Genomic DNA, 26,200 nt, shown 5'->3' with positions numbered 1-26,200 from the left:
CAGGTGGCTAGCCATGCTATTTTTAGCATTACTTGGGGGAAATTCTGCACCAAAAAATATAAAAATTCTGCGCACAATATTTTCAAATTCTGCACAATTCTGCATATTTTATTTGTCAAAATGGCACAATATAATCACACCAGTTTCAATTATTTTTGGTAATTTATTTCAAAATACCTGTCAGCAAGTAAGTCTGTAACAATACAGACATCAAAAAAGATACAGAAAATGTGTTTTGACAAATAGATTCCTTACTAGGCATATTAATACAGAACTCGGAGTAATAATTCCTTTAAACTACAATACAGGACCATATTTCCCGCACCCTTCAGAAGCAGTGCAAATGCTTGGGGGAGTTGGGGTAAAGGAGGAGCTGAGGGAGAGGGAAGTAATTGCTTGAAAGGAGCCTGGGTGTGAACGTGGAAGGCTGTTGGGTATGGGTGAGAAGTATGGAACAGGTTTTTTGGGGGGTGGGGTGGGGCGAGACTGTTAGGAAGCTTCCCCCATGCAGACCCTGGTTGACCCTAGCCTTTCCCATTCAGTCAGGCACATCTGCCCTGTCACCATGTGCCCCTGGACCCCTATGTGTCCTTGCACCCCCCGTCCATGGGTCTCTCTCCACCCCTTGTCCCCATGTCTCTGTGCTCCCACTCAACAATTCCCCTGTCCCTATGTGTCCCTCCTTGCCTTCCTTCCCCCTGTAGCTCCGTACCCCTGCCCATTTGCCCCTGCACCTTCCTCCCCCCTGTGACCCTGTGCCTCCACTCTCATTCAGCCCCTGCCCCAGTTTGTCCTCCACTAGCCCTTATGAGCACCATAGCTTCTGTCTCCTGACCTGGCTCGCTGCGAAGAAGGCTCTGAAGGCTCCTTCTCTTCTCTAGCTGGCTGGGGGCAGCTGTTGTGATTTATCGCCTAAGTGCTCACTAGTGGGCAAAAGGCAAAACTGCAGCAAGATTCCAGCTGAAGCTTTTTTCTGCACAAAAGATTAAAAATATGCATGCCTAATTAATTATGTGCATGTGCAGTAGTGCAGAATTCCCCCAGGAGTATAGCCTGCCTGCTTGAGCAGAGCTAGCATGTATCTGTCTACCCAGGTTGGGAGGCACACTCCAGCTTCAGTGCAGACATATCCTGTCAGGGAATGGTTATGGAACATGGTTAAGATGATTATTGGAACCATGCCCCTAACTGGATTAGGGAACAGCCTTGTTGTAACCAGATCCCCTAACACAATTTGATGATATTTGTATATCTTAATCCAAGAGACCCAGTACAGTGCTGTTTGGGTTCCAGTGGTCACTTCTGTATTTTGTAAAACAAATATTTGATTTTTATTCCAGAAGGAAAAATTTGATAATGTGTGATTGGGCCCTTGTAATTGGATGTTGTTACTTCTTGGTTAATCATTTCCTCCCTTCTTCCTTCGCAGTCTCAGTGGCTCCTGCTGTTTTGCCTATCACAGTATTAAAATTTACCGTCACAGGCACAAAATCTATCTTGCCCAGAAAATACTATTCCGCTGTATATAATCACTATTCACTCCAAGTCAATGGGTCAATAGAGTACTGCAAGGCTGGGCTATCAAGCTGTTAAAGGAAGCCCTAGACCCTTTCTTCTTGGCAATAATCTCCCTTGTATTTTTATACATGATTTCTACCTGTGGAGAGTTTGCTAGATCAAATCCCTAATCTTGTTGTTGTTTTACCATTGTTGATCAGCTGCAGTGTGTTTCTCTATGTTCCACTAGCTCTGTGACCAAGTCCAGATTAGCATGTTGTTTGCATTGCTAGAATTTTTTAGACTACAGTGTAGGTTCTTGGCACTGACCAGAAAAACTTTTAAAGTGCTCACGTGTTTGGAATATTTAATTGTTTGTACAAGTGAATTTTCATGTACAGACATCAAGTTGATCTGTCGTTTACGCTATATTTGGATGTGTCGAAGATTCATGCCAGATGCTCTTCTCAAAATGTAACAAAAAAGGTGATCTCATGGGCTGAACTTCATTGCCTGAAGTGTAAAGGAACTGGATTGAGGTTGTAGTTCTAGGTTTGCTACTCTTTTTACATTTAAACATTGCTGTTTCTTTTGAAATAACTAACGTAAATGGACAGAACAAACTTCATATTTTGTTTCCTTCTGTGGACATAGTAGTATTGGAGATGTGAGCGGGTTTCAGGGTGCCCAGGGCTGTGCTTCACCTATGTCTTATTGGTTCCCATTCTGAAGTGTATAAGTAATGTACTTCTGTTTTTACAGATCTTTATCCCTATCTTACAAGGCCTGGCTCTTGCTTCCAAAGAGTGCTCCCTTGATAGTGACAATTTTAAATATCCCCTTATGGTAAGGACTATTCCATTTTAGCAGCTCTTGCTTTAAGATACCCAGTATTTGATGCAGATCTGTTCAAAGTAACTTTAATTAACCCTGTCTGGCTTGCTTCAAATGACTTATTGAACATTGACCTCATGTTGGAAATGTAAAGTGTTATGAGGTGAGTAACAAAGAGTAATGACCAGGTGGAATCTGTGGTGCTCATAATGTCTCAAGCTTAATGTACAGCAGACTTTATGCAACAGTCTATTCAAATGTTTCATCCTGGTGATGTAGATGAGAGATGTGGTCTCACTGATTAGTGCACATGCTATATGTTTTTAAAAACTAAATAAATCCCATAATTGTTGTTAAAAACCCTAAATGATCAGAAATGGAAAAAAAAAATCTACTTTCCACTATTTACTTCTTTTTGGTTTTTGTATTGCTCTCTATCTAGCCAATTGATGTCCATTATTCAGTAAATAAAATGATTCAAACCTATGGCTATCTACTGCAGGGAACTCATGGCAGTCTGACCACTGAAAAGTGACTTTAAAAAAGCACTTTATTTTACTCCATAGATCAACACCTAGTGTGTCTTTGAGGCAGAACTGCTGATTTATTGACACAACTAAACTTTTATTCCTGTAGGCAACATTGCCAAGCCAAGTACAGATACAAGACAGCAAGCAGGATTCTCCTGTATCCCATTTATTGCACATAAAATCAGATTGCAAGATCTCTTACTGATGATTTTTGAACCAGAAAGAGGACTGCTTCAGATCTAGGTTGAGTTTGCAGTTCTGCGAATTAGCTTAAACCACTTTGGGACTTAGCAAACTAAGCACATTTGGTGTCACTGATCCACATTTTAAAAAAAAGCTTTCTCTGCTTGTTCCATGTTCCCCAATTTTCAGGCTACCCCAACCTTAAATAATTTCAACCCCTTGGAAATTCAGCTGTCAGCTTCAGCATAGGTTAACGCTTGCTGGAGTCTCTTCTGCAGAGCCTTGAAGTGGCAAAGGGTGGAATAGTAGTTAACTTGATACACTGGAATAGAAGTATGAGAACATATAATACAAGAAGTGGAGCATGTAAAAGCTTACGTTATTTTTGCGTTTTCAAAATCCTGCTTTATAGCCTCTTTATTTCCTTCTCCTCTGTAGTTTAGCTTGAGTTAGACACTGTAGATAGGATTCTTTGTTTCAGGCCTCAGCATTCATCTGATGATGTTCCACTTAGGGTCGGAAGACAAAGGCCTTGGTGTATATAGGACAATAGCCCTGTTTATTACTCTTACTGACTCTTGTATGACAGTTTAGGAGTTGAGCAACGGGTTCATTATGTATTGAACAAGCAAATAACTTGCCCAGCTAATTTTTTTAAATAAATGTGATATTTGGCTTTCTGAGATAGTTGCAAGGTGTGCATCAGCATATTTAGATCCTGTTCCCTTTGTAGACAATGTTTTACTATTGACTTAACTGGAGCAGGTTCTGGTCTTTTAAACATTCTAGCATGTTTATCTTTTCACTGGTAGTCAGGGTGGTCTGGGAAATGCATCTGAATAAACTGTCTTTGTTTTTTGTTTGTTTTTTTTTTACAGGCATTAGGTGAATTGTGTGAAATCAAGTTTGGGAAAACGCACCCTATATGCAGTTTGGTAAGTGTCTGCACACCTAAATGTAACAATTTCTGTTACATAATACTTAACATCTGCATAGCATTTTTGTTTTCAAAACACTCTGGAAACATTAGTTATTCTCTCACCACTCTTAAAAGTTAGGTAGGTGGTATTCCTGTTTTACAGTTAGGAAATTGAGGCACAAATAAGTGTCTTGCTCCAAAGCCACAGAAAAAGTCAGTGGCTTCCAGGATTGGAGGCCATGAATTCATGGTTTCCATCGTCATGCCCAATCTGTTAGGCCTACCTCATCTCTAATTTGCATGCAGTTCTTGCTGATGGCATGGTTTGTTCTTTATATTCTTTGGCAATACCAATGTAGTTGAGAATTGCATGCATTAGATGATGAACCATCCAGATTTCTTCGATAAGTTACTTGGGCCAGTGACTCTTGTTATGTGGTTGTGTAGTATCTTGCACAATTGGGCCCTCATCCTCATTGGGGGCTCTGGAGAGCTATGGTATTATTTAATAGTAAGCAGTAACTAAGATCTGTCCAAGGAAGAACAACATCAATAAATTGAGTTGCCTCTCCTTGAGAAGAGAAATAACTGAAGTTCAGAGAGACTTAAAACAAAGATTGCTTGCACTACAGACTTCACCATTTTGCTATCAGTGTGATGGGATGATGAAGAATCAACAGAGACAAATGCAGATAGAAAAACAGTGTTAATGATTTGGCTGCCCTGTCAATGTCTTCCTGTTGCTTTGTTTTGGTAGGTTGTTTCTTTGCCCTTGTGGTTGCCTAAACCTGTAAGCCCAGGTGCAGGACGAGAGTTGCAAAGACTCTCTTACCTTGGAGCTTTTTTCAGTCTCTCTGTCTTTGCTGAAGATGATGTAAGTACTATGTAGCTGCAGTCTCTCATCTGGAAAAGAACCCAAAAGATGTGTTTGTACTCCTTGCAAATTTTTTTTCTTTCAGATTAAAGTAGTTGAAAAATATTTCTCAGGGCCTGCCATTACTCTTGAAAACACGCGGGTTGTTAGCCAGTCATTGCAGCATTACCTGGAATCTGCAAGAGTAAGTAGCCTGATATTTAATTGCTGCCAGAGGATTTTTTATTTGTTTTTAAATTTTTGGTTTCCATAACTTGGGTGAAGAGTGTTTTACAAAATATAGACTATCCACTAAACAATGAAGTAGTTAAGAAGAGGGTGAGCAAAAACCTAGCAAGAAGAATTTGGCCAGAGAGCCACAACACTAGGAGATCTTTCTGTAAGCCCCCTACCCAAACCCAAGGAATATCGGTACGGTTACCACCAGCTGTTGATTATTCACAAATGTCTCTCAATGTTCAGTTCTTGTGGGTGGATGAATAAAGAAGACCTGGTACATTTTCACAGTGATTGTGTTGCAATGATTTTTAAGCTATAATCTTTTGTAGATAACATTCTTCTGTAAATAAATATTTTGCATACTTGGGATAGCTGTGTTCTTTACAAGAAGACTACAACAGAATAGTAGATTCTGTATAGTACTTGGAACATGCACATGTGTCTCCGTGCTGCTGTTTTCATGATCTTGCTGTTCAGTGACATAATTTTCACTTTAAATTTCAGCAAGAGCTGTTTAAAATTCTACATAGTATTTTGCTGAATGGTGAAACTCGAGAGGCAGCTCTCAGTTACATGGCAGCTGTTGTTGATGCCAACATGAAGAAGGCACAGATGCAGGTAAAGACTGAACTCTCTTCTTCATTCACAGATTTAGTTAGCACAAATAGTTCTAAGTGGCTGAGATGGTGGTAGTTTTAGGAGAAGACAACAGACATTCTAGGGCCTGAAGCAACCAGGAATTCCATCTAGGCCATTCTTTCAATATTATTTTTCTGTACATTCTTCTTTTTTGAAATGAATCTATTTTGCCCTGTTTGCTTACTCCTCTCTGAGTACTGAACTATCTAAATTTGTTAGAACACAACCCTTCTTGGCTGAAGTTTGTGTCTTTTTACTGATATGTGCTCTTCCTGGCAGCTTCCACCAACTGGCTGCAATAAAAACTTGTTTTCTTCCCCAGTTAACGAACTGCCAAGCACTCACATTATTTGTGGCTCTTGTAAATTTGAGTAAGTCCTAGTGAGAATTGATAAAATTCCACTGAAGCAACAGTGCTGATTTTTTTTGGCCACTGGTTAGTTGATTTTTGCCTTGGTATAACCTGATTGTGAATCCTAAAAGTGTGTGGTTTGAGGCATCAGTGTCTTGAAGTCCCCATTTTCCATCGATGCAAACATTTTGAAACTATCTGCAGAGCTGTTTTCTTCAAGGTGAAACAAAGAACTACTGGAAATGTTGCTTGTACGGTAACATTTAAGAACTGAAGCTTGGTTACTTCATGAATCTTTCCTGTTCCTGGCTGTCCCTATGCTAAATTTTTTTAAGAAGCCTCTTTGAGACCCTTTCCCCCTCTTTTTCTCTCCCCTAAGTATGTGCGTTTAGTAGTCATAAAAATGACTAGTGGTTGACAGACACAGGGCAGGAAAATGCTGTTAACAGTTACAGCTGCTTATATTTTAGTTAGCCTTAGAGGTCCTGGTCCTTCTTTTATTTGTTGTTTTTAACCATGCATTATGTATTAGCGATGGATGCTTGAGTCCCAGGCCTGCCAACTGCAATAGTCTGTTGCCTGCCGCTTTCTTCTAAGCTGGCATATTCTAGCATTCACTTTCTCTCCCTTGTCTTGCAGACTGATGATCGGATGGTGTCTACGGACGGTTTTATGCTCAACTTCCTTTGGGTGCTGCAGCAGCTTAGCACGAAGATCAAGCTAGAAACGGTTGATCCCACCTATATATTTCATCCCAGGTGTCGCATCACTGTCCCAATGGATGAGACAAGAGTGAAAGCAACAATGGAGGATGTTACAGGCTGGATGGCTGAGCTTTGTGAGTAAAGAGCATGCACTGTTTACCTTTTGTCTCTACCCTTTTGTTCTGGTATTAGGGATATCACAAAACATTCAGTACCGTAAATGTTTTGCTTGGGACTGTTTTTTGTTGCTTTTATGGCTTGTTTTAAGACTGCAGAGAAGTGTGAGTTATTCGAAGTCTGAGCATTAATTCATGTAGCTTTTTTTCTTACTCTCCTTCATCCTATGTTGTTCTTTTTTTGTAGATAGGGATCAGTCTCCATGTTCCGAACCGAAATTCCCAACAGAATGCTTCTTCCTAACCCTGCATGCCCATCACCTCTCCATCCTGCCAAGCTGCCGCCGCTACATCCGTAGACTGCGGGCCATCAGGGAGCTCAACAGGTTAGAAGTTGTGTTCGTTACCTAGCATGTGTTCTACAGTTTTCCCTGCCACCTTGACTAGTAGGTGCTTTCCTATATATGATTATGGCTCTTGCAGATTTAATGGAAATGAAAACTACAACTTAAGTAAATCCATGCTATGGCGTATTGGGGAGTTTTATTGACTGGTCAGTCTGTTGCTTTGATAGCTCTTGCAGAATATTTTGTATCTGCAGGTTCTGGTTCTGTGGCATCCATTGTGACTTCAAACAATAGTGAGAGGAAAGGATGCTGTTTCTATATAGGATCTCAAACTCTAGGGGTAGTCCTAGAGAGCACTGGATAGTTCTTGAAAGCATCCTAGCGGGTACAGAGTTGCAATGTTTTGATAGTTTAAACTTTGAATAGTCAGTGGTATGATTGGGGATGTTGGTGCTTTAAACCTTTTGCATTGCTGTGGAGGTGCATACACATATATCTCTGACATGCAGGTCATTGTAGTGGTTGCTTGACAAGCAGCATTTCCTCTTCCATGTCTGGGATGTAGTGTATCCCCCTGCAGAACAGATGTTTATCTGTTCCTTGTGGCTACTATGGTCTTGGTGGATATCAAATTATCTCCTTCATTATATAAAAGCTTTCACAGTGAATTCTAAGGTAGCTGCATATATAATTCAACTACTGGTTTGTCATTTTTTAAAAATTGCTTAAGTTCTGATGCTGACATGAAGATGCTGTTGTTTTCCCTTCTTGACATGAATTCAAATAAACTTTTTATAGCTGCTGGATTGCTAAACCTCAAGGAACTTACTCAGTTAAAATAAATAAAAGCAGGTTGCACAGCATCAGTGTTTTCCACTGTTTATAATTGTATTCACTTAGTAAAAGTCCCTTGACATTAAAATGGCAGGTTTGTTGGAGGATTTTAGAACTTTATTTACAATATAGACATACAAAAGGCTAGGAAAGCTGTTGATATGTGTGTGTGAACAGTCAACACATGTTTTACACAAATATTTTCAAATAAACCAGACCCTGGATTTTAAAAAGGAATCACTCCTTTTTCCTTATTTGGAATGTAGTGTTGTCAATCATGAGTTATTTCCGTGCATGCTCAGCGCTTACCAGGAAACGCTTAGCCCTCTGTAAACTCAGGCCATATATTTTGATGTCACTAATGAAAGAATTGAGGTCAGATAATGATCTGCAGCAGATCAAGGCTGGGGAGACTAGTTTACATCCAGGGGTGGTAGGAAATAGAATCATAATAATGTAGTATATAAAATCTAAAATACATTAAGATTAATATCCACATAGACAAAACATTACATTAATCAGCTGCTGCTTTTTAAATGAATTAAGTCCAAATGATGAGACTTGAATAGCTTTGTTTGGATAGTTGTGTGACATAGTCATTGCACTTAATTTTTATCCTGTGTTAGGTCTAGGCTGACTGTGACCATGGTGGAGGGGGCAAAACTCAATCTTTGTTATAATGATGGGCCTTGCACTGAAGGGAAGAGCATGAGCAGCTTTCCCATTGCTTGTGCTTTTTCCCCACAGGCGTGAATTTTAATGGGGGTTGTGCGTGGGGACAGGGGCTGCCAAGAGAAATCTTTTCTAGAAGGAGGTTGAGAGAGAGGTGCTGGGAGTGCATTTGTATCTGTCCTACAAAGGAGAGGAAGGTATTTTGAACTGTTCCTGATAGCAGCCTTCCCATCTTCCTCTAGTAGCTTCGCTTTTCATCTCTCTGCTCTTAGTTTGGGGGGGTGAATGAGATATGGCCTTTGCTTGCCTGCCTTTTATGTTCTGGATCAGGCTCTCTCTAACACAGGGTTACTATTCTTAATGACATTATTTTAATTCTGCTTTTTATAGAGATTGTGAATTTGGTACAAAGCGAAGTATTAGACGTGATTAAAGTGATGAATGTGTCTGTAGGGGAAATCCTTTCCCCGCTGTCCCAGAATCTGCTGTAATTTTTCTTTGCTTAATCAGTTGTGAAACTAGTGTACTTAGTGTATCCCTGCATTTGGCCTTCAAGATTTTTGGTTTTCCTTTCAAAAGATGCAAGAGTAACTTGCTGTCCTGGTGATGAATTTTTGTAATCTCATTTTTTTTTCTTTCCAAATTTCTTTCTTTTGTAATTTGAAATCAGGTAGTGTAAATATTTTACCTGCTGTCATCATGTGTCCCCTTTACTGTCATCACTGCTGATTTCATGTGGTTTACAGGACTGTGGAAGATCTGAAAAACAATGAAAGTCAATGGAAAGAGTCTCCTCTGGCTACCAGACATCGAGAAATGCTGAAACGCTGTAAAACACAACTTAAGGTTTGTTACTAGTTAGGATGACAACTAAATGGCCCTGTCAACCTGTGTGTGTGTGTGGTGGTCATAGTGGTGATAGTTCTTTTTCAATTGAAGAGGTTTGAAAATATGTCTTAGGTGTATAGGAGGATCGTTTTCAATATATTACACTCTTGTATACCTGTTGACTTAAGAGCACTATATAATATGCACAGTACAATACAGGATGAAAATGCTTAGTACTTAGAGCAATTTTAAATGTAAAAGCAGTTTACAAAAATCAATTCATGCAACACCCTTCTGAGGAATGATGGTGTTGCTGTTTCCATTTCTCGGGTGGATAAATAACAGCACAGAGAGTGAGTAACTTCTCAAGGGCTCATATGATTTCTGTTTAAACTGGGTATAGAAATCCAGAGCTCCTGACTCTCAGTCCTAAACTCTTTCCGAAGTGGATGCACTGGAATCCTTCATTAGGAATTTCAATACCCTGTTTAATTGTTGTAACTGTAAATTGATGGGAATATTGGACTCTGTACTATCTAGATGGCTTTTTCTGACTATTTCTCAGCTCATCTAGCTTCTTAACTCTCCTGTTCGTACTGTTGGAATATTTGCTCCTTAACTACAAGTTAGTGAAGGTTTTCTCCTTGTGGATCCAGTTGAGTTGTATTCATCTGTCTTTGTTGATATATTGTCCTGTTCTCTGGGCAATGAAAAAATATTTTGTATGGAGGGAGGGGCACAACTGTCTTAATTATTGGAAGTGTTGAGTGGAGTGGATAGATTTGACCTTCATACTGTGTTTCTTGTATCTTGCTCTTGATTAGCCTTTTGTGTGCATCTTCTCCTCCTCCTCCTGCAGAAACTGGTGCGGTGCAAAGCTTGTGCAGATGCTGGCTTGCTAGATGAGAACTTTCTTAGGAGGTGTCTGAATTTTTATGGTATGGTGATTCAGCTGTTGCTTCGAATCCTCGACCCTGCCTACCCCAAGTGAGTTTCAGGGCTGGGTGTGTAAATCACTATCTGAAATTTCTGATACCAGCTGTGTCTACCTCAACATGACCACCTCCTGGGACTCCTAAATTTGTGATCGGTTCTTGTCAGTGAATGACAGTTTTTAGACTGTAAGTCTGATTTATGTAGTAATTTCAGTTACAGCTGTAAAAACCTGAGTTATGTTTTGCTAATTGGAAGAGCTGAGATTTGAAGTTTAAAAATCCAATATTTATGAGAATATCTGTAAGGGCCATTTGGAAATTCAGTAGTAGAATGCAGAAGATATTATTTAACCTGGTATTCTGCTGTCCTCCTTTTAACCCTGTCACTGTCTTTTCTATTCCACAGCATAGTACTGCCTTTAAATCCTGATGTCCCGAAGATGTTTGCAGCACTGCCCGAGTTTTATGTGGAAGATGTTGCTGAATTTTTATTTTTTATTGTACAGTAAGTGAAGTCAGTTTGAGGCAAACTATTATGCTTCCCAGTCCTACATCACAGACAGTGTTCTTGTAATTGGCGATGGGCTCCCTTCTCTACAACTGAAAACCAGTTAGAACTCTGAGCTAAGTCAGTTCCAGTTCCAGCGCAAAAAGATCAGTGCTTTCTCTGGAGGGAAAAAAGGCAGAAAAAGAAGGGGGAGGGGAAGCAAACTGTGGTGAATATCAGTTGCCAAGACCTTACAGGCCCCCCTGTGTGCATGTCTGAGAGGGTAGATCCAGGGTTTGCTTTAGCTGTGCTTTTCCCCCCTGTCTCTGGTCTTTTCCTCCTTGGGTTTTTTATCTAATGTTGCATTTCTCTAATTTTTTTCTTGCTTTTGTGAGTCTCTGTCCCTTTTTCCAGCTCACTAGAAGGCTGCATGTTGCCTGGGCAGATGGGCTAAGCATCTGTTGGGGACTCATACGTCTAGGCTGGTTTGCCTTTGCATGAAGCTGTTTATTGTGAGAGCCCAGGGGAGAAGCTTGTGGCAGTTGCTGTTGCATGCAGCCCTCTATGTGTTAGCTGTTTTTGTTGCTGACTGCATTCGGAGTCATTGCAGAAAGAGGAATGGGGCTGTGGACATGGCTTTCGAAGAGCCAATTTCTGCTTTACCCACAGGCATGGAGCATTTTTGCAGAGGAGATTGGGGCAGACCCGGAGTAAGGCAATCTCCTTTGCTGCCCAAGTGTCTCTTAGAAGTAGGGGGTTCACCAGTGACATTACCCTCCAGAATGAGAAATGTTTTCCTAGACTATTATAAATTGAATGTAGTATCATGTGTTGTTAAAAAGGCAATTTCTCTTAGAAATTGTAATAAGGTCTGAGGTATTAACCATCTCTAGAGCAGTATTAAAGATAAGAAATGACCCATTAATAAACAAACATTCACTTTAATTTGTAGATTTGCCAGAATCACATTAACTTCTAAGATTTACCTCATTAAAGCCGAATATGGCTGTTCCCTCAGACTTGTGGGTCCACTGGTGTTCATAGAATTCAGGCGATCTCAGTCCTCCTCCAACCCCACAGTGCTTCAAACAGAGGCAGCAGTTGTCCCTGCATGCCTAGGAGATAGCAAGCATTAAAGTAGCACTTCAAAGTAATGTTGACTCCATATGAAATACAACAACTGATTGTGGTTGTGCTTCAAAGGTGATCCCAGGAAACTATTACTGGCAAGAGCGCCTAATGTAGCTGAATCAGAGTTAGGTTTCCATAATGACTTAATGCTTTTGCCGGGGCTAACAGGTAGTCTGACCTGAGTTGCCTAGGACAATATGTAGTTGAATCCTTTACAAGTTGTGTGTTCTCCTCCTCCCTTCCCCCTATCTTCAGATACTCTCCTCAGGTGCTTTATGAGCCCTGCACTCAGGACATTGTGATGTTCCTTGTTGTGATGCTGTGCAACCAGAACTACATCCGAAACCCATATCTGGTAGCAAAGCTGGTGGAGGTGATGTTCATGACAAACCCAGCAGTTCAGCCACGGACCCAGAAGTTCTTTGAAATGATTGAGAATCATCCTCTCTCCACTAAATTGTTAGTCCCCTCACTGATGAAGTTTTATACAGGTAAGATATTGTGTTTGCAGGGTTATTCGTCAACAGAGTGAATGGTGAAAACTTCTTGGAAGGCAAGAGGTTCTGTCAGTCTGCTTAGGCTCTAAAAAAAAAAATCAGTCCGTCGTTTGGAACATCTTTAGGTGATGCCTTGTCATGTGCTGCTTTTATTGTAGCCTGACTCTAGCAGTGCTGCAGCGGCATTTTGATTCCAAAGCAGGAAAGCCTTTTTTTTTTTTTGTGATGGCTCGGAGGTGCTTGGAGCTAAAAAATTTTTGCGCATGAGTTGTAAATACCCTGATAGCCACATAAACCTTGGACAGCTCTTGAGGGCTCTGCACCTGGGAAGTCATCAGTGCCCTTCAATCCACCCTGATGTCCCATCTCTCCTAGCTGCCTTTTGTTTCTCAAACATACATCCCAGGGATCCAGTAAGTCTAGGTGGCCTTTCAGCTATCTCAGCTTCAGATCTATCATGATCTGCAACCTTTATTGCACTGTGGAGCACAGAGTCATAGAACATATCGGGGCTGAATTGAATAGAGCAGGAAAGGAATCATATAGTCCTACAAACAAATGATATTTTTCTTTTCCTAAAATAAAATAAAAATAAAAACAAAGAAAAAGACTACACTAATACAATACGCGGATATTTTAAATGCACGAAAATTAATTCATTTGAGTGTTCTGGCTTCCCCTTTTTTTCCAGTTCTTTTTCCTTGCTTAATTTCATTATCTGGCTACATCCTTCTGCCGTATTCTGTTTTATGTTAATGTGACCTTAACTTTTGTATGGTGCCATTTACTCTGGGATGGTCACTACAGAAGAATAAGTGTATAGTATAATCTCCAAGCAGTTAAAGTTATCTCTCTAGTAAGCATTTATTGACTACACTGCATGCTTTCAGCCACTAATAACCATATTATTTTCCCTGAAAAACATCAACCAATCTAAACCAAAAACCCCAAGTAAATTAGTAAAATCTAAAAAATCAAAACCAAAAGCAGTACCCCAAAAAGGGAGAAGACCGATATACCCCATGAGGTGAGCTAGAGATTTCATTATTACTATTGATTTTACATGGATAGTGGTCAGATGCTGTGGTGATGAGCAGAAATATTAAACCCTGAGAGACATGGATACTATTGAAAAGGGTCTACAGTTGATGTAGAAACAACTCAATTTCCTGATTTGTTTTTTTGGGGGGTGGGGTGAGGGAAGGGCAGGGTGATTAAAATACTCAACATAATGTTGAGGTAGCAGATTTTTTTTTTTTGTCTTCAGTAATCCAGTTTTTTTATGGGCCTCTATATTCACTTTAATTATTTATCTTTAGCACCTCACACATTGGAGAGCCCAAACAATGCAGGTTTTTTTAAACATGGAATAATAGTGGTATGTAAGATATTCTGCATCATGAGGCATGCTTTCCTTTGAAAGGAAGGTTGAGTCTGAGACATAAAGTGAGCGATGCCCCTTAAAATGGGGACCATGATGGAGTTTTATAGATGTCAGAGTGGTAGCTGTGTTAGTCTGGATCAGCAAAAACAGCAAGGCATCTGATGAAGTGGGTTCTAGCCCACAAAAGCTTAGCCTAAATAAATTTGTTAGTCTCTAAGGTGCCACAAGAATTCCTCATTGTTTTTACAGATGTGATTTTTTTTTTTGCAGCTTTCAACTGTATCTAATCAGTTAGATTGGGGATGGGGTGGGAAGTGTGGTACGTGGGTGCCTAGTAATTAGCACAGCATACTGGAGAGAAATTTTGATGATGGGGTTCTAGTTTTACTGCTGGGGTCTTGTATTTTCTTCTCAGATGTTGAGCACACTGGAGCCACCAGCGAGTTCTATGACAAATTTACAATCCGCTACCATATCAGCACCATTTTCAAAAGCCTTTGGCAGAACATAGCACATCATGGCACCTTCATGGAAGAGTTCAAGTGAGTAAAATGTTGTAAATGCCAGAGATAACTACTCAGACACTCGCCTTGGATTTCTGTAGTGTGGAGACCACTGGAGTAAGGATCTCAGGCTGATCCCTCCAACTAAGATATGTAGCTGAAGAGCCAGACTACTCAAAGATATTTAGCTTCAGAACATGAAAAAAATGTACATGACCCAGAGCTGCAAGAAGAAAACTCCCCCAAGTGTTGATTTTCCAATGTGCCTCCCTATGCTGCTGTGCATACTGCTTGCTTCTCTGTTGTGTTGGAGGGCACATCTGTGCACTCCCCATTCCTTGGTCATGTTATGCCACAAATACTGTGGAAAATGCACTTCCTTTAGTCTTTGTTAGTTGCTACCTTGTGCTTCTTGTGAGTTTTTCCTGAGCTCACACTGGTGATCCCAGTTGAGAACCACTGTGTGTTTTTTTCTGAGGATACTTTTTTGTTTCCAGTTAAATTATAGAATATCAGGGTTGGAAGGGACCTCAGGCGGTATCTAGTCCAACCCCCTGCTGAAAGCAGAACCAGTCCCCAAATTGTTAAATGGCCCCCTCAAGGATTGAACTCTCAACCCTGGGTTTAGCAGGCCCATGCTCAAACCACAGAGCTATCCCTCCCCCTACGGTTGTTAATGTCTGTCATTGTGTTATACTCCAAATGTGCAGAGACAGGGCTTATCCATTTCACCCTTTTAGTCCCCCTGATGGTCTGTCCCAGATTACATTTCCAGACCCTGATGGAGTTTATTTGGGCCTCTCATGTGAGTTCTTAGATAACTGACAATTTTTCTGTCACTGGCCAACAAGAACTGCTTTATCCATTGAAAAAGGATTTTCCCTCTTCTTGTTTTACTCTTGTTTGGGCTCTCTCTTGCTCTTACTCGGCTATTACTATCAGGAAGGGGAGGATACCTCTTTTGATCAGTCCCAACTTACATGATTAGAGCTTTCCATTATAGCCATTCTAAAAACAGAGGAATGTAGGATGCCTCTGGACTCTGATTCACCTGGCCTGTGCAGTGGGGGAATTAATTATTCATACCGTGGTATGAAGAAGGAATGTTGGTAGTGCTCCAGATTGAGTGAGACATTCTGGATTGAATGCTCCTGTTGTACTGTGCAGCAATAAATGCGTTCCAATGTTTTCCAGCTCTGGGAAGCAGTTTGTTCGCTATATCAACATGCTGATAAATGATACAACTTTCTTGCTGGATGAAAGTCTGGAGTCCCTAAAACGGATCCATGAAGTTCAAGAGGAGATGAAGAACAAAGAACAGTGGGACCTGCTGCCTAGGGTGAGCATGGTGTTTGTTTGTTTTTTTCCCCACAGTGCCCCTTCCTTTCTTATGGTAAGATTTTCTTTGGCTAAGGGTAGCAGAGCAGCCCCTAGAGGTAGCATTGCTTGCTGCTACCATAGGCAGGGTCACTTTGGAAACTGCTTCCTGAAAGAGAATCCAGGCTGCAGAGCTATGTCAGGGCTGGCACTGGGGCGGAGGGGAGGGTATATGAGTCTTTTAAGAAATCGTGTATTTAGAATGCTAAACGGAGAAACTGAGACTTATAATCCTTTTTCAAAGGAAGTTCTGGAAGATGCCCACCAGCTGAGTTCACTTCAGAAAACTGTCCCAGTAAAGACCTTTTTTTCTCCTAACGTATTGAGCTCGAAGCAGGCTTTGGGATGGAAAGGAAGAGAATAAATTCCAGGATTCAGTGTCGTTATACAATAATTGTATGCATTCACCCAGCGATGTCAGATAGTGTTATACTGAGGTTACTGATTTCACAAATCTAAAATAAAAAACATAGATGGAAAGGGAAGATCCATTTTGGAGAGTTCCTTTCAGATGAGAACATTCTAAAGTCTGTATTTTCCCTACAGCGTTACTTCCTCCTTTTGATACAGATAAGCATTAGCTATCCTAAAACTTTCATACAACAAGAATGTGGACAGCTGGCTCAGATAGAGCACATGTGTGCAAATCTTGGAAGTGGATAATCCTTACAATGCAAACAGTGGTGGCAAAAAATAGAGCATTAAAGAGCAATGTAAAGTAGGCAGCTGGATTATTCTCTTCTTAAATAGTCTTGGATAAACTTAAAATATACCGGGATAGTAAATGACTGTATGCAGTTGTCCTGGGATTCACTTACAATACAGCTATGGAAATACTCTGCATGGTTGTAATATTCGGTGCTTAGGTGGCTGCATGTGTATGTGTGAATGAGAAAATTTAAGTTACACTTTGTAGTTGTAATGGATTATCTAGCTGCAGACATGTTGATGTCTGTGATGTTTGTCACAGGGGGAAGAATATGAATTACTGTATCAGAGGGTAGCCGTGTTAGTCTGGATCTGTAAAAGCAGCAAAGAATCCTGTGGCACCTTATAGACTAACAGATGTTTTGGAGCATGAGCTTTCGTGGGTGAATAGGTTTCGTGGGTTGCATCTGAGGAAGTGGGTATTCACCCACGAAAGCTCATGCTCCAAAACATCTGTTAGTCTATAAGGTGCCACAGGATTCTTTGCTGAATTACTGTAGTGGTTAAGAGTTAGAGATCGAAACGACCTTTTAGATTAGAGTCCAGTCCATTGACAAGTGCAGGATGTAATCCCGACAGAAGATTTATTAAACTGACAACTGCACTTGGCTGTAGTCAGCAACACTGTCTTCTTTTCATATTGCAGCAATATCTGTAAAATACGAATAATGCTATGCAAAGGGACAGTAAAGAGTGCTGCTTTAGTATGTAAATATTACAAGGATAATGTAAAAGCTGAGGGTCTGGAAATGAACACCATTTCTTGGTCATCTCTTGTGCTATTTTTATAACATTTGTATTGATTAAAAACAGTTTGTCTTTGTTTCAAGCTAGAAGTGGCTCCAATACAGCATCCTGTAGGGAATTAGCATTTAGAACTTTCTCAAGGTTTTGGATCAGCAGAGGCTGATCCAACCCTTGGCAGGAGCGGGAATAGCTCCCTGGCTGATGAAGGTCTCAAAGTTCAACCCTTACTGTTCCTCACTTTAGACCTAACTTTCCTTCTGGATGTCACTTTTTTAGTATCGTTCTCACATTTGTTGCTGTCACCTAGTGGAACTCCCTGTACAAGGAACATCTATATTCCATGTTGATAATTGAAGTCCTACTGACTGGATGTATGATTGTAAATAACATTCTTCCATACAACCTGTACGGAATTAGAATTGGAACAGTTCAGTTTATGACCGCCAGTCCATCCTCAAGCTAGCGCAGAATGGTTCTCTGTATTGTATTCTCCAACACTTTTGTCTAGTTTTAATAGAAGATTTGGAGATCATTAATAGGTTGTGACATATAGGTCATGAGTCATGTTTCAAATCTAGAGAAACTTTACCTTTCAGATGACAAACAGCATGACCTTGACACCTGACAGTCCTGTAGGAGCTTGCTGCTAATTGTGCAGAGCTGAAAGTTGTGCAATAACTCATCCACATGACTCTCTGATTTACTTTTGAAAGATGCGTGGATCTCTGAGAGCCCTTACCTCTTTCCCATAAAAGTAATTAAGAAAAAAAGATTAAAAGTGCAGCTCTGGGTCAACAGTGACACACTAAAAAATCACCTTCACAGCTTCTGCTTCATGTGTTCAGTCAGAATCAGGTTTGTTCTTCTGAAGCCTTTATGACCGTTTACTCCTGTTAGTATGGCAGAGCCATTACTAGGTGAAGGAGTGAACTGACACATCTATAGAATTGTTCCAATTTTAGAAGCTTTATTACCTGTGTTAATGAACAAGCCAAAAAGAACCCAACTTGACTCTCCGCTCCAACACTGACTCTGCAGTGCTGGTATTTGGGATGGGGGAGAAACCCAACCTACTGTTTCAATTGTATGTTGAGCAAATTGGATATGGAATCAGTGAGACTCACTCACTTGGGACCCCACCACGGTATCATTTGTACAATCATTTTTTGGAGTGATACAGCACTTTACAGCCTTGCTATTATGCACTTTTATACCCTTCCACCACACCACACCAGACTTGTCTAGGATATGCTACTGAAGGGGAGCTGTACCTTGAATAAAAGAGCAGCATCTTAGTACAACTTCAACCACAGTCTGTAACTCTGCTCCCTGCCAAAAGGATGTTAGATCGTGTCTGTTTAGCTATTGAGTAGGGAGTTATAAGGACTTGTAATTGTGGCATGTTTATTTTCTAGGACCAGCAACAGGCTCGGCAGTCTCAGCTTGCTCAGGATGAGCGTGTGTCTCGCTCGTATCTTGCCCTGGCAACAGAAACTGTTGATATGTTCCATATCCTTACCAAGCAGGTTCAGAAGCCTTTCCTCAGACCTGTAAGTATAAACTGTTCTACTCTAGTGTTCCTCATTGCCTGCCTGGTTTTCAGCTTCTTTAATATGCGGGTTGGCTCTTTTTTACTGGATAAAATCCTGGAGATAAGCTGTAATGTTATCCACAGTGCACTGAAATCTAATTCTAAGCATATGTATTATAGGTTAACAATGATTTGGTGCTATAAAATGCATTTCCTTAGTCCCTGAGATGTTAATAGTGCTTTTAGACATGTCACAGTTTCCCTGTGTGTCTGGATTATAACAAGCATGTTGCAATGATGCCAACATTGGATAGTAAGAAGGGCATTCTAGGATCTGTTTGTGGAGACTGTTTGCGTCCTTCCAGCCTGAGAAAAGTGACCATGATTGTTGCAATCTGAAGAGGAACCTAGGTATGTGATGTTTTCATCTTGTCACCGACAGAAGAAACACTCCCTGGAATTATATTACTTAAACTTTTTTAAATGTGTGTTTTTGGGCAGATATTCAGTATAAGTTGCATTGTTTTCTACTTCATATGATGAATACTTGAGTTTGGATATAAGCGTAACTGCTTGGAGATAGGAGTGAGGAAAGGCTCACCGTGTGAAACTTATGAAATCAGTGGCAGTCTTCTTGAAGAGAAATCACAGTGTCTAATTCCTGAGCCAAATGCATGTGGCCCTTAAGGTGGTGTCCCTTCCCCAATGCCGCCTCGTTTTCATTTGTACTTTGTTTTGGCCTTCTAGGAACTTGGACCACGATTGGCTGCTATGCTGAACTTTAACCTTCAGCAATTGTGTGGCCCCAAGTGCCGTGACCTGAAAGTTGAAAACCCTGAAAAATATGGGTTTGAACCAAAGAAGCTGTTGGACCAACTGACTGATATTTACCTGCAGTTAGATTGTGCTCGCTTTGCTAAAGCAATTGCTGATGACCAGGTGAGCTCCAGAAAGGGAGGTGGGGATGGTGGTGGTGTGGGCAGACAGAACTGGCAGAGCTTTGCAGAATCACTCCTGGAAGAGCTTCCCCACTATCTGTGTGTGTTGCCAACCAACCTCTTTCAGATGCATCTTTTCAGTTTACTTTCCATGATTAATCTCTGCTTGGGCACACTCTTCTCCTCTGAGACAGGTATGTTTATAAAGTGCTTTGCAAACCTATAGTGCTGTATAAAAAATATGTAGTCATTCATAGACTATATGTAGCACTTTATATATGCAGATCATTTTACAAATATTAACCGTTACCTGCTTAGCTTCCCCTGTGAGGTAGAAATAGTAGTATTGTGACCACTTCAGAGGGGAAACCAAGGCACAAGAGTGATTATGATCATGCCTGAGGCCACACAGATTGTCTCTGGCAGAACTGGGATTGTGATCTAAGGGCCTCTTCTCACAAACCTAGGCTCATTCCTCTAGCAATAATCATTAGAGTGACACTTCTGTATAAAATACTGTCCTTTGTGTGTGTGATCGATCATATAGGTAAACTATGGGTCATCTGTAACCTTAGTCCATCCCCCTCCCTTGGCTAGGCTGAGAAATAGAGGAAAAAAACAGCATAAATAGAGAAAAGTAAATTGGATTTTTCCATTCTGATGATCTCACATGGTGTCAATAATGTAGGTAAAAAGATGCCCTTTGTTAGCTATCTAACTTTTTTAAACTGACAGTGTCCCTTTAACACTATTCCAGTTCCCACACCAATGTGCTTTATTTTAGTTTGTCCCCATTGAGTTGTCCCTAGTACAAATCAGTTAATGTTGGATAACACAAAGCGACTTCTCATTTAAAAAAAAAATGGGGGGGGCGTGACCTAGTGTCTTGGCAATGACAGGAAGGATAAGCAAAGAAAATCCATGATGCTGTAATAGCGATTGGGTAAAAAGTACATTCTAAAATGTTGCCTGTGTGTGGCAGAGATGTTCTAAAGCATTTTGATGGATCTCTGATGTGCAAATCCTAGCATGCAGAAGAAATTTGAAGAGCTTTGCCAGCCCCCAGGCACAGTGCCATAGTTATGTTCTCTCCTCCAGGCTGGCATAGAGTTTGGGTGGGCACACTGTGTCCTGAGCATTGAATACAATGTTTCAGTGAGATCTGTAATACAGAGTAGAGAATTACCACTGTGTTTAGAACACTTTAAAATTCCCAAAGCAAACAGAAACTTGTCAAACCCTGTATGTAAAATTGTGTTTATTGCTTAGCTCAGTCTCATACTGTGTAATTTAATAGGTGTTTATTAAAAGAGGGCTTTTGAAACTATGAAAATAAACTTTTAAAGGCTTATTTCAAAGCCCAGCACTCTGAAGGTACATGTAGGTGGCTTTATAGTCTCCAGAAAATAAGTAGTTTGCAAAAGTCCTTGTACATAGCTTTATTCTTAAGTTTTTATTAAACTGATGCCTAAGTCAGTTGAAGCTGTGAAGTATGCGTTCTGCCTGTGGCAGGTGTAGCTGCGCAGTTCTAGAAGCAGTGTGCTGCTGTTCCTGCAGTGTGATGTGTGGTGCATCGAACTGGCAGGCTCCCAGCAGGTACCAACTCCCTCACTGAGACTTCTTGCTCATCTTTGCAGCAGGATTTTTTTGCTGTTAAGGATCATACCTCTTCTGTCCCTTCCCAGAATTGTCTTCCACTTCGTCACAGATAAACAATACATCAGCCTATCTCCTACAGCAACTGCATGCCCATTTTTAGCTGGTAAATCTTATTTTTTTTTCCCCCAATGCACGTGATTACCAGTATCCTGCTGGTGGGTGGGCTAGATACTCTGTGCTTTCATCCTTGTTTTCTAGATTTCCCCAGTGTCATACTGATTTCCACATCCCAACACTTGCATGGCATGTAACTATCCTTGGCAATAATTATAGCAGATAATAATTCAGAAAAGCCAAACGATAGGTGATGTTTCCACCAACATGTGCGAATTCATCTTTGTTGATATTGTGCCATGTGGAAAAAGATGGCTCTGTTCTAATCAGTTATTCCACTGTTGCAAGGCAGGATGGGAGATTTGGGCACACTGCTATTCCTCCTTACTGCATCACCTTATGCCATGATCATCTCACAAGCAAATCAAGGTTGGGATGAATCAGTAAATAGAAGAATACCTAAAAGAAATGATTGGGGGATAGTGGTGGTGATTTCAATAGATGACACTCTTCCCTCTGAAAGAGGTGGTAGTGGAGCCTGTGTAGCTGAAGCTGCCATCCTTTTAAATGAAATATAAAATATACCACTTGTGTTCATAGTACGTGTCACAAAAGTAAGGGTGGTAACCCAGGTGTTCTGAGTAAACACCAACTCTGACAATTAAGTTCAGCCTCCATAAACTCCTCTACAACTCCAATTGGATCTAGTACTCTTCATTTCCTATCCTACATAGATAAACAGTGGTGCAGCAGCTGGACTGCATCCCAGAGGTGGCTACATTTCAGTGCTCAGTGAAGTGATTCCTATATATCTCTTGCCTACCTCACATTAGTTTATTTTAACAAAGTGTTTTAAGATCCTTAGATGAAAGATGCTATAACTGAGCTAAGTTGTCACTAGTTCACATTTTCTCCTTATGTGGCTTGCTTGCAGAGGTCCTACAGCAAAGAGCTATTTGAGGAGGTTATTTCAAAGATGAGGAAGGCTGGAATCAAGTCCACAATAGCAATAGAAAAATTCAAACTGCTGGCAGAGAAAGTGGAGGAAATTGTTGCCAAGAATGCCCGTGCAGAAATCGATTATAGTGATGCTCCAGATGAATTCAGAGGCAGGTTGATTTTTTTTTAAATATTAACTTTTGCGGGGGGCGGGGGGGCGAGGGAGTGCAGTTCCTTAAAGTACGTATAAGGTATGTATGATTTAGACGTGATTTCTAATGGAAACAGCCTATTGTTCTCTGTAGTCCTGAATCTTCCACCAATTCAGTGAAACAGTTCAGGTTTGCGTGAAAAGAGCAAAGTTGTTCAGGGACTGCATTATTCATACCTAGCCATGTGCTTAGACCAGCTTTGCAGACACAGGTCATAAAACAGTACAAGATCTCTGAGAGCATAGTGAAATGGTCACACTTGACTCTTCATTCTCCTTCCTAACTTTAAGTGAATGGCCAGCTCTGCATTCTAGGGCAGCCTTCATCCCAGCAATTCCCCATTTCCACCAGCAGTTGCCCACCTGTATGAGATCTAATCTGATGGTACCTTCACACCAATTCTGGATCAGTTGGCAGGAGACACCTAAGAGAGCTGCTTTTCCTCCCTTTGGGTTACCCTGTATCACTTCAATAATGTATCTGGTCCTCGATGATACAGATTCTCCAGATCACTTCTGTGCTGAGAGGCATCAGGAAAGCACTTACTTTGTCTTCTGTTTATTTAATTTATTTATATAAGCTTCATCTGCCTCTTCAGATCCACTCATGGACACTCTTATGACTGACCCTGTGAGGCTGCCATCTGGAACGATCATGGACAGATCAATCATCTTACGACACCTGCTGAACTCCTCCACTGACCCCTTCAATCGGCAGACACTGACAGAAAATATGTTAGAACCAGGTAGCTCTGCCTTTGTATTGATGGAGGGTTGTACCCTTGGGTATATCTCAGGCTTCTGAAGGGCAGTGTCATAGCCTGGATATAACAGCAGTCCTGTTCTGCCCTCCCCACTCTCAGCTTTGGCCCTGAGTCTCTCAGAAAAGTTCTGTTTTATTCTTTGCGGTCAGTCTTTGTATTCCCCCCTTCTTTACATGAATGAGTCCAGAGTTCCCACCATTTAGGCTAATGCATCTTATAATGGTAGGTAAATATTATATTCACTTCATAGATAGATAAAGTGAGGCAGAGAGAGATTAAGTGATTTGTCTGAAGTCACATGGCAAATTCATTACCCGGGCAGAAAATAGAGCTCTGGGGTTCCCTCTTCAGTCTCTGTCCTAACCAAAGGACAGCACTACTTGTCCCATAGAGGTTTCTCAGCTTAATGTTTCTATAACTTCACAAATTTCACATTAACCATTTAAATTTTTTTCTCTCTTCATTCCAAGTGCCAGAACTGAAAGAGCAAATCCAAGCCTGGATGAGAGACAAGCAGAACACTGACCATTAAAAACTCCCTTGCAGTGCACGCCAAGGCCAATGAGAAGAGCAGGGCATGGATTGATATAGTGATGATGGTGCATATAATCCACTGGAAGCTGAAGACGGAATTAACTTTCAGGGTGCCCACCACCACTGACTTGTAGTAATGACCAGAAGCATGTTGACGAGAAGAAAAGCAGCTTAATTCTTGTACATATATTTAAGTGATAACAATGGTCAATAGCGTGAAGGACAAAATTAGGAAGTTTCTAATGTTACAAAACCAAGTCCTTCCGTATGTCACAATTTGGGGGTTTTACAGCTGAATTATTTTAGCAAAAAATGAATGGATCAGGGCAGCATCCTTTCAACTTTATTTTTTACGGCCAGATATTAATTAATTTGATTGTGGTTAGAACCTTGGACACTTTGCTGCTAAAATAACATTTTTTTCCCTCTCCAACCCCCAACCTGCACTGCTGTCTTTTTTTTTGGTAATGCAAACAAAAACAAAACTCCCCAGTGAAAATAGTCCTTTCCTTGCCCCCAGGAGAACATATTCTGTGAGATAATTGTGCCTGCAACAAAGTGTTAATCTTGGGATCGTATTTTTATATTATACATTTTCGCATATTTGTTTTTTAATTGGTGTTAGATGACACACAAGAATAATAATTTAAAAAATTTTTGACACACAGATTTTAAGTTGTTCTTTGAGATGTCCCATTTCTTTGTGTTGAATAGAGAAAATCTTGATGCTCTGGTATTTTTGAAAAGCCTTATGAGAGAACATGTTGAAACAGCTGCTACCAAGGAGGTGTTTGGGAATGCCAGGACTTCAGTGACTTAAAATAAAGAAATAAATTCTTTTAAAGCCAGAGACATAGTATGCTAAGTGACAGTTCTGAGCCGTTACAGTTTGTCTCTGGAGAGTGGATCCTTTTATTCTTGGAGCCTGTAATTTGGGGTGGGGGTCATTTTTATGTTGCGTACCAGTTTGTATCCATGGCTTGGCCTTACCAAAGCAAAAAGGGTGCAGGAAATGTAGAATTACATTTTTAAAAAAAAAACTAAAAACCAAAAAAAAAAAAAAAAAATTTTTGTATTACTGCCCCCTGCTTAAGATACTTGAATTTCCTTTTTAAAAAGGATTTGAAACCGCTGTGTTTTAAAATGAAGCCTGTAAAAAGAAAAAGTTGTTTCTTTTTGTTTTTCGCTGACAGTGTCCTCTGTTCAGTTCCTGACTCTTGAACTAAAATAAATGGTGATACACATTCGCAAGGAACCTTCTGTCTCCCCATCTTTCAGTGACTTGTTGAAGGAGGGGAAAGGATGGAATGGTTAGGTGGGAATGGCCTATTGTGCTGCTGGAAATCTTGCTGATAATCAATTTAGGGTTCCAGAGGAAAAGCAATTAGACATGAAAAGCTACATAAACGTAAATGCAAATTTTCCTCTTGTGGGACCTTCAAGCTAATGCTCTTTTTCCCAGCTGGGAAAGCCTCATGCTACTTCACATCCATTCCATAGCTGAGTAGGGAGTGAGGTGGACAGGCTCCAGAACAAAGGCTTGTTCAGCCTATTCAGTCAACCACAATGTAGATATTTGAGATAAATGAGAAGTGAAAAAATGTGAAGGTAGGAGTATTTCGCTGCATTGCTAGTGAGATGGAGAATCTTCGGGTGTGTGAATGATTGAAGTCTTTTCTATCACTTTTCTATCACTTCTTGGCTGATTAATCCATAACTTGACACTGAGGGCTTTAAAAACAAAACAAACCCACCGAAAAAAGCTACCCTTGAAGGAGCACTTACCATCACGTGTGGTCATGGCTTTTGGGTTCTGCCATAACTGCGTGATATTCAATAAGGAATGTCCCTTTCCCAAATTCAATTTTTGTAAAGATAAGGCCTAATTAATTTTGTGTGTGTAAACACTAATAAATCTCAGTACTTACTATAGGGAAGACATCTAATTATCTAAGGTTTATTGCTTAAAGCTATTAGAAAAGCCCTGCAAGAGTTATGAATTCATCATTAGTTTGCTGAATATGCCTCTTCCAGCAATGTGCTTGTTTGACAGTTCATAGCCCTGGCACCTCTGAGCTTGCTGCATCAGTTATGAATGTAAAACAATTGGTTGAGCCCTGGCATCTCTTCAATTACAAATTCAACACTGACAGTATTCAGTAGGAAAGACTGATCCACAGCGGAATCTTATGCAGACCAGTTATCATTTGACCATCCTTTTCAATGGGGAAAGCACAATAGAAATCTCACTCT

At 40.5% G+C, this 26,200-nt stretch overlaps 1 protein-coding gene across 4 annotated transcripts in view; it reads left to right on the top strand.

Moving 5' to 3' along the window:
* The window catches only part of UBE4B (ubiquitination factor E4B), a 62,777-nt gene extending 37,575 nt beyond the window's left edge, over nucleotides 1-25,202 (top strand). For all 4 annotated transcript variants that reach the window (XM_030537329.1, XM_030537330.1, XM_030537331.1 and 1 more), the window contains 18 exons: nucleotides 2,260-2,343; nucleotides 3,923-3,979; nucleotides 4,721-4,837; nucleotides 4,923-5,021; nucleotides 5,561-5,674; nucleotides 6,687-6,885; nucleotides 7,115-7,253; nucleotides 9,467-9,566; nucleotides 10,408-10,535; nucleotides 10,890-10,988; nucleotides 12,357-12,592; nucleotides 14,398-14,524; nucleotides 15,680-15,824; nucleotides 18,733-18,867; nucleotides 19,596-19,787; nucleotides 22,434-22,608; nucleotides 23,249-23,395; nucleotides 23,884-25,202. In XM_030537329.1, the coding sequence (XP_030393189.1) occupies nucleotides 2,260-2,343; nucleotides 3,923-3,979; nucleotides 4,721-4,837; nucleotides 4,923-5,021; nucleotides 5,561-5,674; nucleotides 6,687-6,885; nucleotides 7,115-7,253; nucleotides 9,467-9,566; nucleotides 10,408-10,535; nucleotides 10,890-10,988; nucleotides 12,357-12,592; nucleotides 14,398-14,524; nucleotides 15,680-15,824; nucleotides 18,733-18,867; nucleotides 19,596-19,787; nucleotides 22,434-22,608; nucleotides 23,249-23,395; nucleotides 23,884-23,945 (2,355 nt within the window). In that variant the 3' untranslated portion in view covers nucleotides 23,946-25,202. The remainder of the gene's footprint in view (nucleotides 1-2,259; nucleotides 2,344-3,922; nucleotides 3,980-4,720; nucleotides 4,838-4,922; nucleotides 5,022-5,560; nucleotides 5,675-6,686; nucleotides 6,886-7,114; nucleotides 7,254-9,466; nucleotides 9,567-10,407; nucleotides 10,536-10,889; nucleotides 10,989-12,356; nucleotides 12,593-14,397; nucleotides 14,525-15,679; nucleotides 15,825-18,732; nucleotides 18,868-19,595; nucleotides 19,788-22,433; nucleotides 22,609-23,248; nucleotides 23,396-23,883) is intronic.
* The last annotated feature ends 998 nt before the right edge of the window (nucleotides 25,203-26,200 follow it).

Source organism: Gopherus evgoodei, chromosome 18, assembly GCF_007399415.2.
Source record: "Gopherus evgoodei ecotype Sinaloan lineage chromosome 18, rGopEvg1_v1.p, whole genome shotgun sequence".
Classification (NCBI taxonomy): Eukaryota; Metazoa; Chordata; order Testudines; family Testudinidae; genus Gopherus; species Gopherus evgoodei.
This window is presented reverse-complemented; position numbering and strand designations above follow the sequence as displayed.